This window comes from Ips typographus, linkage group LG3 (assembly GCF_016097725.1).
Source record: "Ips typographus isolate SLU linkage group LG3, UJ_Ityp_2.0, whole genome shotgun sequence".
In the NCBI taxonomy this organism is placed as follows: domain Eukaryota; kingdom Metazoa; phylum Arthropoda; class Insecta; order Coleoptera; family Curculionidae; genus Ips; species Ips typographus.
The window spans coordinates 19,031,120-19,042,462 of NC_138424.1; the positions used below are offsets into that span (position 1 = coordinate 19,031,120).

Genomic DNA, 11,343 nt, shown 5'->3' on the forward strand with positions numbered 1-11,343 from the left:
AATTTTTAGAAAAATGTCGGAGTATTTAAGAGGATTCTGACATTGTCAAAGAACACTTAGTGACCGCTGACACTGTCAGTGGACTTTTTGAGGCTTCTGTCAATTTTGGAAGGGTGTCGGAGGTTTTAAGAGGATTGTGGCACCGTCAAAGGATGCTTATAGTGGCCACTGGCATTGTCAGTAGTCTCTTTGAGACTTTTGGCAATTTTTGGAAGACTTTCGGAGCATTTCAGAGGATTCTGGCATTGTCAAAGAACACTTAGTGGCCTCTGGCACTGTCAAGGGAGATTTAGAGATCTCTGACACTGTCAGTAGGCTCTTGTGAGGATTTTTGCAATTTTTGATAGACTTCCGGAATATTCCAGAGGATTCTGGCATTGTCAAAGAATACTTAGTGGCCTCTGGCACTGTCAAGGGAGATTTAGAGAAATATGACTCTGTCAGTGGGCTCTCAGTCTGGTCTCTGTTTTGAGGCTTTTTGTAATTTTTGGTCGACATCCGGAGTATTTAAGAGGATTCTGGCATTGTCAAAGAACACTTAGTGACCACTGGCACTGTCGGTTGGCTCTTTGAGGCTTTTGGCAAATTATTGGAGTATTTCAGAGATTTCTGGCATTCTCAAAGGACTGTTATATGTAACTTTTGATAGCAAAGTTGCTTTCTTCATTGATAAAATGATGGAATTACCTAATTCAAATCCTTCTGAGTTTTCTAGTTGTGTCTTCAAGTTGTTCAACCAGTTTTTTATCACTTGTAACTGTTTTCTGGTTGTTTTTGTAACTTGTTTCAAAATTCTTCTTCTTTTTTGTGAAACTTTGATATCTTCAGCCGCTTTCGTCTTCAATTCTCCATGATGTTTATTTGATGTAACATCATCTTTTTTAGATCATTTCTGAAAATAAACTGTATCATTTTGTCTGACAACTTATTCTAACACCTCTTATTAATCTAAGCACAATGGTGTTCTACAATTTTCTTGATTTATTTGAAGATGTTCCTGCTCCGAGATAAACGTGGATGAGGGAGTTGAACCAAGAAGTCCTATTAGTGAAACCAGCCAGACATTTACATTCTATGAAGTCATAACAAACAAATTCTTATTTCCTGAAGTGCTTGGTCAAAAAAGCAGCTTTCAGCTTCAATTCAATCCAATCAGTACTGCTATTTACATAAACGCTCCCCAAGGGAGTTGGCATCACAAATTCCTAATTAAATTATGACATAATTGTGACAAATGTCTAAGTAACAGCACAAATCAACAATTTTATATGGCAGTCCACTTCTTAAAATGAACGAAAAGGTATTTCCAGACACTGGCACAACGTTCTTCTCCAATTTCTGTTGCAGCTTGATCCAAACTCAACCGACATAAAACGACGCAAATCCTCCAATATTTTCTCAATCCTAGTGCGAAAAGCCCGAAGAAAAACCCTCAAAAGTGGCAGCAAATTATCGAAAAGTCTTCAGGACTCTGTTCAAAACTTGAGCGAATGCAGCACTTTATCTTTGGCTCAAAAGTCAGTTGGGGAAGAAGTGGAGCTCCAGTGTGAAAGCTACGAGAAGAAATGCGGCGTCAATCATGATATTTTGTGGACTTGCAGTGAAACCAACACATCCAATGTTCGTACGCATGTTTGATAATTGATTATCAATTCAATTTAGTTTTTGAGTAGGGTTCAAGCAAAACACACGTAAAAGATCAGTCTAAAGAAGGTAGTTGTGACTACGGAGAAATGATTCTGACCTCCTTCATGTAAGTTTTTCTGTGGAATTCTTCTTGGTAAACTAACTGTAGGTTTTAAGCTACTTTGAAAAACCCTCCCTGAACATCAGACACGTAGACGCCCTGCAATATCTTCAAGAGATAATGAACAGTTTGCATGAAAACGAGGCTTATTTGATAAATTTACTGATGAAATATTTGGCTGATCATACTGCTCAAGCTGAAATTAGTATGGTAAAGTTATTCACGCACTGCAGCTATTAAAGTGCTGGTTAATTAACAGGAAACGTTCTTTCCAATCATACAAAACTTCAATGGGAAGCCGAACGACGGTCCTGCTTGCTATCCAACGAAATTTGGGCTCAACAAGTGGAAATTAGCAGAACCAACCAGAAAGCTTTGCAAGACGCTTTAACGGATGTGGTCAGGCAAAATAGGCAGCTGCAAATTGAGCATGAAATAGTGTACAGGAAGTGCGAAAGGGATTGCAAGCTTGGTAGAGAGCATAAAAGTCATATCGGTGGTAAAAGCAGAAAACAACAAGACTACAACCTAGAAAAATCTTTTGTCTATAGAAAATCAGCTGGAATCAGTCCTGCGTCATAATGAGAAGCTGCAAAGCAAGCTGGAATCACTGTTCAAGAAGATGGAGTGCTTGGAAAGTGAGTTGGGTCTCTTCCAAAAGCAGAACAACACAATGGAGGATCAGCTGAGAGAATACGTAACCAAAATGCAGAGCCTTAAAAGTGCATTCCACAAAATGAAAACTGACTACGAAATCGAACGGGTTTCACTCAGTATCCAGTTGGATTCTCAAGAACGAATTTTGCAAGAAACAGGTGTTGTAAGCCAAGTAGTTTTGAGTGACTTGGACACCCTTAAAAGACAATTTACTCAGTTGAACTGGACTAGAATTGAGGTTTCCGATTCCTCAGGTTGTGTAACGTTTTAGATATAGTATATCATCCTGTAGGTTAGGGAAAACAGCCTTGCTGACTTAATGCACATCTGTAGGGCCTGTATTAACGAACTGGCTGCAGAGCTGGTGAAAGCTAACACAGACACAGCAATAAAAGACAAAGACATGTATGAACATTTTGTGGGGTTGTTAAATTTACTGACCGCACAACTAACAGAATGGCATTACGCGAAGAGATTGCGGACACAATCAAGCGACTCGAGACTCAAACTTCTATAGTACAGGAGAAGCAACTGTTGGAACAAAAATGTTTGAGTCTAGAAGACCAGACAAGGAGTTCAACACTAAAAATTCAGGAAGTTACACAGCAATTTGAGGTGGAAAAGTCCGGTTTGCTCCAAAACCTAGCAATCACCGAAAATCGATTAAAACAAGTACTGTATCTGTATTGTTAGTTTTTGCGTAATAAAACAGCATATCTGGTTTCAGATGGAAGAAAAAGACAAAATGCTGGAACAAACCAAGATGTTTATTGCGAACATTACCAGTGAAAACTGTTCGCTCCAACATGAGGTGGCCACATTGAATAGGATATTGGCAGAGTCCGGAGCTGGAGATATGTTCGAGCAGATGGAACAAACCGATTCGTTCAAACGAGAGTTGGATAAGGTTGTATAAATGATACTATTAGAGGGTTTTAAATATTTAAGTTTTATAGAATGTTTATTTATGATCTCTCCACAATTAAACAATTCTAGTAATTGATATGATAGAGTAGACTATAAAGGTAATGGAATTATAACAGGTAGCTGGGAAATTTTCGGAAGAATTGTACTTTTCAATTAATACTCATAAGCGATGTTTGATGAGGCGCTTCATGATGCCATAGAGGGAATAAAGATGAATGGAGAACTCATCAGTAACATTAGATACGCTGACGACACTGCCATCATAGCTGGTAGTCTTGAAGATCTTCAGAGTCTATTACAGATAGTCTGAGGAATTCGGACTAAAACTAAATATCTCAAAAACAAAGTGGATGTGAACTAGACCAAACACCCATAGAGCACATTGACAAATACATATATTTAGGAACAGTTGTCCACAGTCAATAGGACATGAATATAGAAGTCAAATCCAGGATTGAGAAGGCAAGATCAAATTTTCTTAGACCAACTCTACCACTAAAAATTAGACTGATAAAATGCTACATATTCACAGTCTTGCCATACGGAGTAGAAGCATGGACTTGAAAAAGATCTTGGGTTTTGAAATGTGGATATATCGGCGTGTTCTCCGAATATCCTGGAAGAATCACGTCATAAAGTACTCAGAAGAATCGGCAAACAGCAAGAAGTCACATTCATGGTAAAGAAAAGGAAACTGGAATACTTTGGCCATCTGATGAGACACGACAAATATCGCCTTCAGCAGCTTATCCTTCAGGGCAAAGTGGACAATCCGGGTAAAAGAAGAAACTTTGGGATGCAAAATATAAGAAAGTGGTCTGGCCTGTCATCTATCCAATTGTTTAGACAAGATGCTAATAAAGTTCGAATCCCAATATTAATAGCCAACGTAGTAAGGGATAAGGCAATTGAAGAAGAAGAAGTAAGGTCGTTAAAGGACTTTTTGTTTAGTCTAGTCTACTCTTTTGGATAAGTGGCTTCTTTCCTTACCATCTTAGCTACTAAAAAGTGTGAAGAGTTTGCCTCTATGTTGCCTTCTTTGTGCTTTGCAGGAAAACCTGGTGTATGTTTTTAACAGTTAGATTATTTGGGTTTTAAAGACCAACCTAACCTAAATATCTGTCAGTTTTGTTCATCTGTCTTAAAGCTTCATTTTTCGGCAGAAACTATCCCGTTGCCATGAAATTTATGGATCCGGCTCAAAGGACCAAATGTTTAGGTTGGTATTGCTAAAAAATTCTGTTTATAGCCACTGGGGAAAATTAAGCTGTCTCAGCAGTCTTTCGTAATGAATAATGAAGATCTTTGAAGTGCAAAATTGATACTTTTTGTAGGTTCGAAGGACCAAATGTTTCAGCGAGTTATTCTTTGCCTGGTTGTTGCACTACTGTAGTTTACTTTGCTATTTATACTGGTTTAGTTTAAGCTTGGAAATTCCTGGAATGTAGTTATTATGAAATATCTTTTAAAGCAAATAAGGTAACAAAGATCTATATCATCTGTAATCCGGATGTTGATGCTGGTTTTAGCAAATGTATAATTGGAGTGTGTTGGTATTTCTGATTTGGTTTTTGCTTTTGACAAATAGAGTAAAGTTTTGTCACCGTGGAGCTAACAGATATAGTTTAAGGGGATTACAATTTGGAGAGTCCAGATATTTCTTCTAGTTTAAAAAGTAATTCTCTTAGCTATGGGAACTTTTGTACCTATATTCCCTCAAAATCAGTGTACTTCTTGGACGTTCACTGTAATTTAAAGTCACTGTTAAAAACCATTTGCTAGCACCAAATCGATAAACTAATATAACAAAATGTAGGTTAAAAATGAAAATGCGGATCTGAAAGCCCAAGTGGAGCATTCCATGCAGGAGAAAGCCGTCACCATGGCTAACCAGGAGATGACATTCAAAACCATCCAAAGACAAGTCAAAGAACTGGAAAGATTGAACGAGGAGAACTTGAACGTTCGACAAAAATTGGACACAGAACATCAGACAGTAATCTGTAAGTTTCCCAGCACTTTAAAAGTACTTCAGGAGTAAATGAACTTTGTAAAGCTCTGCAAGCAGAAAGAATGAAATACCTGGAAGACAAACATATGATGAAAACCGTTGTTCAGCATCTAAAGGCTGAACTCTCCAAACTTAACCGTCTAGAAGAAGACTTGTCCAACGCCATTAACGAGACCAGCAAACTTTCAGTACACTTCCACTAACGATAAAGCACAGTATCGTCAGTCGCTTTCCTTTGCAGCTCATCGCAGAATACAACAAACAGCAAGGTGAAAAGTTGAAAGAAGAAATTACTCATAGAGACAGTGTTATCATCCATTTGAAAGCAAATATCCAGAAAATGAACCAGATGCACAAGCAAGCATCCAAAGAAAAATTAAATCTGTGCCAGGAACTAAGTGAGGTGTCGCAACTGAAAGAAAAGTTGAACAACATTCTAGACAGTGAGGTTAAAAAGAACGCAGAACTGGGCCAGTCCAAGGAACAAATGGTGAAAACCGTGAATTGCCAAGTAAGTTGTGTCTTAAGTTTGATATAAGACGATGCTAGGTTTATATGGAGTTTAGATGCAGAAAATTGAGGAAAAACAACGCCATGAAAGAACAGCGATCAAGGTTCTTTTGAATGACCTAAAAGTTATGGCAGAAGAGAAAGATTTGGTTGTAAAGGAGAAGTACAAGCTGGAGATGAATGTTAGTTTCCAAGCCCTACCAGTTTTTAGTATTTATAGATATTTTCATAGATTGAGCAGCTAAAAACCAAACTCTCAGAACAAGAAAACAAGTTTGCTTCACTGACTAAAGACTCTACGATAAAAATTGAAGAGGTGAAAGAGTTAAGAAAAGAATTGGACCGTCAAGAGAAACTACAGAAACAATCTAAGGAAAAACTGGAGAATCAGTCTACAAAGTATGACTACAACTTGAAGCAACTGAAAAAACTAATCGAACAGGTGAGTAACCGTAAATTTCATATAACTTTAGTAACCCTTCTTCAATTTGTAGTTGAGAAGTGAAAATAAGCACCTCCAAAACAGCAACGATTACCTGAAAAACAACATGGAGAAAATACGAAAAGACTTGGATGATGCAAGACATTCTGTTAAAGTATAATTAATAATCAAATACTCCACAACGAATTTAGTATAACGTTCAAATCAATAGGTTAGCACAGACCAATTGACGCGAGTCAAAGAAGAACTGGACGATGCTAGAAACACTTTGAAAACTCAAGTTAAACTTACAGAAGATCTGCAAAAGGAACGAGAAAATGTCTGGCAAGAAAACGTGCAGTTGAACAATCAAAGAGACAGTTTGATCCAAGAGTTGGAGCGTATGAGTGTGTTGATTGCAAAAGTGGTTTATGGTGAGTTGCAGGAATTTGGTAGGCACTATTGGTGGAATGAAACAAAAAAAGATTTTGAGGAAAATCTTCAAGCAGCCGAAGAAAGAGAGTGTGAGTTCCAGAATGAGTTGGATGCAAGCAAAGGCCTGATTTATCAGTATATTCAAGAAATTCGCGAACTAAAACAGGTAATTCTAAAGAAAATACACAAATAAATTATGTAAATTCTAATAATTTTCCTAATCATGGCACAGCACTTTCTGATCTCTCAGTAGCAATGTAACAAAAGGGATTTTCTGAGTCTCCTCTGAGCGGAATTCTATCCGGAAAACCTGGCATTCATTTGAACCATAGGCACCAATTTATTTTAGCTGGTCGTTATGAAGTGGAAACATGAAAACGTTCCAAAACTATTGATACAATTGATAAAATCATCAGTTCATCATCAATTAATTGATAGTTTGGTAGAACATATAGAATATAGCTCTTCATAATAGTTTCTTTTCTAATTCCTGAAAATTTGTGACAATTTCAGCTCACTGAATGTTAATCATCCTGTATTTTTTAGTCTTTGGAGCTTAAAGAAAAGAGAATCTTAGAGATCTCAGACCTGGGAAATGTAAAGGAACTGTACGAAAAAAAGCTGAATCGCCTGAAGGAAGAACTGGAACAATCCCAACTGTATCAAATAACCTTAAACTTAGATTATCACTAAACAGTTTATTATCAGGGAATGTGCTTCTTTCAAATCAGCTAAATCAGATCTGGAGGTCACTTTAAACAACCTCCAAGACCAGCACAACAAAACGCAGCTTCACCTCACCCACCTGAAGAACGAATTTGAGGTGTTGGAATCGCAACTCAAAATCGTCCTAGATCAAAAAGAGGACGATTACGTGTTTTATAAGAAGCATCTAGCGGAAGTAGCAAGGTATACAACTCAAAACACACTACACAATAGGTAATAAGTGTACTATAGGGAACGTGAGGCAGTAGAAGTGAAGGCCGAGAAAGAAATCTCAAAGCTGCACTCACAGTCACAAGAGTTAAATAACCGGTTAGGTAATGAAAAAGCGGCTTACGAAACATTATCCCAAATTCACAAAGAAGTGTCCAGTAAATTTTTGAAAAGCATCAAAGAGTTGGTGGAAGAGAAGAATGCCAAGCAGAGGTTAATGGACCAGTTGTCGGAAGTTAAATCTCAACTTGAGCACTCTGAAAAAAACAGGGTAAATAAGGTGCAATAGACGCTTTACAGTTTACAGCAAAACTTTGTAGGAAGATCTTCTTCTCCATGTAGAAGTGTTGTCTTTAAAGCTTGAAGATTCGTTCAAATCTTCAAGCAAATTGGAGGAAGAAAAGTCTAAGCTGGAGGCAAAATGTGCGACATTACAAAATCAGGTTCTGTTAAGTGTAGTTTCCACTTACTCTTAAAATAGTTTGAGCATTTTTAGATACAGGAAGCTCAACTAGAAGGGGTTAAACAAAGTGACACCACTTTACAGGTAAAACTGTTGTGTACTCTGTAACTACTAAAGACTAAACTTTGATTTAAAGGAAGAACTTCAGCAAAACATCACCAAAATCCACAGTCTAGAGTTGGACATTGTAGATCTGCAGAAACAAATTAGTTTAGTTCAGTTAGAAAAGTGAGGGAGACAGTTATACTTAATACAAATCAATGAAAACAAAACATTTAAGGTCGGAGATTGGCATGAAACTGCACGAAACCGAAATGAAGTTGGAAACTGAAAAAAGTTTTGGAGAACAATTGAAGAATACGCAAAAACTGCTCCTGGCTGCTGTTATGCAATTGAAGGAGGAAGGGAAAGTCGATCCGGCAGATTGTATTCATTTGCTTCACATGGTGAGGAGTTCCAGTCATATGTCGTCAGATGGAGCTAGGAGCGAATGTTAGTGTGAGCACTTTGAAAAAGATTGAAAATATAAACGAAATGTTGAATATATAAACTCACCAAAACAAAAATGATCATTATTACTTATGTAAGAACGTAAAAAGTTAAAAGCTGCATAACAGCCCTATTAATGTCGCATCATTCGGTAAACACCGATCTGATTGGTTAAAAATGGTGAGGTTTTGTTTTTTGTTTATCAATCCCAATCCTCTTTTGGCTGTTCCTAGATTTGGGAGCGCCATTTGTACTTTCTAACTCATAGAGTTGAGTACAGATGTCACCAGATTTTGCGCAACAACTATCATTTCTGCCATCCAACTAGTTGACAGTCATTTTTTGAACTGTCAAACTATCCTAATCCTAAAACTAACTGCAATTGTAAAAATATACCGAAAACAGGCAAGGACGGAAATTTTCCTAGAAAATCACCCTGTATATTAAAAAAGCATATAAAAAACATATTAATAAGCATTTTATTGGTGCGGATGGAATTTTGTGACTGCACGTTTATATAATATTTCCATTATAACTTGTCTGTGTAAACGCAGTAAATCGGCTATTTACTAAGCGTGAAGGACATGACTGGATTTACTCCGGATGCTTTAAAGAATACTGTTTATACAGGATATCCAAAAAGTCTGGAATATTGCAAATATCTGTAAAACTACTGATTTTCTCAATGTTTGCATATTGTTTTAGTAAATAAAAGCGCATGACGTGACCAATGTTAATGCATCGAATTTGTAACACCCTGTACAGGGTATTAGGTTTGAATTAAGAAAGTTAGTATACTTTGTGACTGACCCTGTATACTTACAAACATTGTTGTCAGGTCTACCGTTAAAACTGTATACTACAGTTTTTGTAGTTCTTCTACCGTTCTGTTTTCTGTATATAATCTACCGTTTTTAATTACGTTATAGCTATTTTGTTGGTTTTGAAACTTTTTATATACTTTTTCAGTTTATCGAATAGGAAATTTAATAAGGATTCTAAAAATGCGCTTAAAACAGTCATTTTCTTACCCCAAATTATTCTCTAAAACCACGTGATGTCTGTCACTATTGTCAGAATTGTCAAAATTTCGCTAGAATTTTTTTTCGATTCAAGACGATTTTCTGAGATTTAACAGTTATTTTGATAATTGTCACTTTATAGTCTGGCTAAATAGTCTTTTGAAATCACGCGACAACTGCCACTAACGTCAAAACTGTCAAACCATGCCCTAAAGTTGCAAAAATCAGGGTTTAGAAACGTTTTCTTGCAGTATTTGATATAAAACGTGTTTCTGAGAATTATGACAGTTATTTTGACAATTGCCACTTCATAGACTAGCTAAATAGTCTTTAGAAATCACGTGGCAACTGCCACTAACGTCAAAACTGTCAAACCATGCCCTAAAGCTGCAAAAATCAGGGTTTAGAAACGTTTTCTTGCAGTATTTGATATAAAACGTGTTTCTGAGAATTATGACAGTTATTTTGACAATTGCCACTTCATAGACTAGCTAAATAGTCTTTAGAAATCACGTGGCAACTGCCACTAACGTCAAAACTGTCAAACCATGCCCTAAAGCTGCAAAAATCAGGGTTTAGAAATGTTTTCTTGCAGTATTTGATGTAAAACTTGTTTCTGAGATTTATGACAGTTAATTTGCCAATTGTCACTTTAGCGTCTAGCTAAATAGTGTTCTACAATCACGTGACAACTGTCACTAACGTAAAAACTGTCAAACCATGCTCTAAAGTTGCAAAAATCAGGGTTTAGAAACGTCTTCTTGCAGTATTTGATGTAAAACTTGTTTCTGAGATTTATGACAGTTAATTTGCCAATTGTCACTTTAGCGTCTAGCTAAATAGTGTTCTACAATCACGTGACAACTGTCACTAACGTAAAAACTGTCAAACCATGCTCTAAAGTTGCAAAAATCAGGGTTTAGAAACGTCTTCTTGCAGTATTTGATATAAAACGTGTTTCTGAGAATTATGACAGTTATTTTGACAATTATCACGTGACCGTCTAGCTAAATGGTGTTCTACAATCACGTGACAACTGTCAGTAACGTTAAAACTGTCAAACAATGCTCTAAAGTTGCAAAAATCAAGGTTTAGAAACGTTTTCTTGCAGTATTTGATATAAAACGTGTTTCTGAGATTTATGACAGTTAATTTGCCAATTGTCACGTGACCGTCTAACTAGATAGTGTTCTACATCACGTGATGACTGTCACTAACGTCAAAACTGTCAAACCATGCTCTAACGTTGCAAAAATCAGGATTTAGAAACGTTTTCTTGCAGTATTTGATATAAAACGTGTTTCTGAGAATTATGACAGTTATTTTGACAATTGTCACTTTATAGTCTGGCTAAATAGTCTTTTAAAATCACGCGACGACTGCCACTAACGTCAAAACTGTCAAACCATGCCCTAAAGTTGCAAAAATCAGGGTTTAGAAACGTTTTCTTGCAGTATTTGATATAAAACTTGTTTCTGAGATTTATGACAGTTAATTTGCTAATTGTCACGTGACCGTCTAACTAGATGGTGTTCTACAATCACGTGACGACTGTCACTAACGTCAAAACTGTCAAAACATGCTCTAAAGTTGCAAAAATCAGGATTTAGAAACGTTTTCTTGCAGTATTTGATATAAAACGTGTTTCTGAGAATTATGACAGTTATTTTGACAATTATCACGTGACCGTCTAGCTAAATAGTGTTCTACAATCACGTGACAACT

At 36.6% G+C, this 11,343-nt stretch overlaps 1 protein-coding gene across 3 annotated transcripts; it reads left to right on the forward strand.

The window, feature by feature from the left end:
* Positions 1-1,139: 1,139 nt before the first annotated feature.
* On the forward strand, positions 1,140-8,673 carry LOC145726114 (uncharacterized). 3 transcript variants are annotated; one of them, XM_081975069.1, is made up of 24 exons: positions 1,140-1,300; positions 1,348-1,620; positions 1,674-1,753; positions 1,804-1,952; positions 2,007-2,246; positions 2,299-2,642; positions 2,697-2,809; positions 2,860-3,076; positions 3,132-3,311; positions 5,148-5,334; positions 5,388-5,530; positions 5,584-5,853; positions 5,909-6,034; positions 6,085-6,294; positions 6,347-6,448; positions 6,506-6,707; positions 6,759-6,874; positions 7,255-7,367; positions 7,417-7,617; positions 7,666-7,915; positions 7,965-8,087; positions 8,141-8,191; positions 8,244-8,335; positions 8,388-8,673. In XM_081975069.1, exons 1-24 carry the CDS (start codon positions 1,289-1,291, stop codon positions 8,602-8,604), a joined length of 4,011 nt encoding a protein of 1,336 aa, XP_081831195.1. In that variant the 5' UTR covers positions 1,140-1,288; the 3' UTR covers positions 8,605-8,673. The 3 variants fall into 3 exon arrangements, with proteins under 3 accessions (XP_081831195.1, XP_081831197.1, XP_081831196.1); XM_081975071.1 differs by having other exon boundaries at positions 5,584-5,841; XM_081975070.1 differs by having other exon boundaries at positions 2,007-2,243.
* The last annotated feature ends 2,670 nt before the right edge of the window (positions 8,674-11,343 follow it).

Coding starts and splice junctions, on each gene's coding strand:
- LOC145726114 (XM_081975069.1), top strand. Junction 6,295..6,346: donor TGAAAAAACTAATCGAACAG/GTGAGTAACCGT, acceptor TTCAATTTGTAG/TTGAGAAGTGAAAATAAGCA. Junction 8,088..8,140: donor GTGCGACATTACAAAATCAG/GTTCTGTTAAGT, acceptor GAGCATTTTTAG/ATACAGGAAGCTCAACTAGA.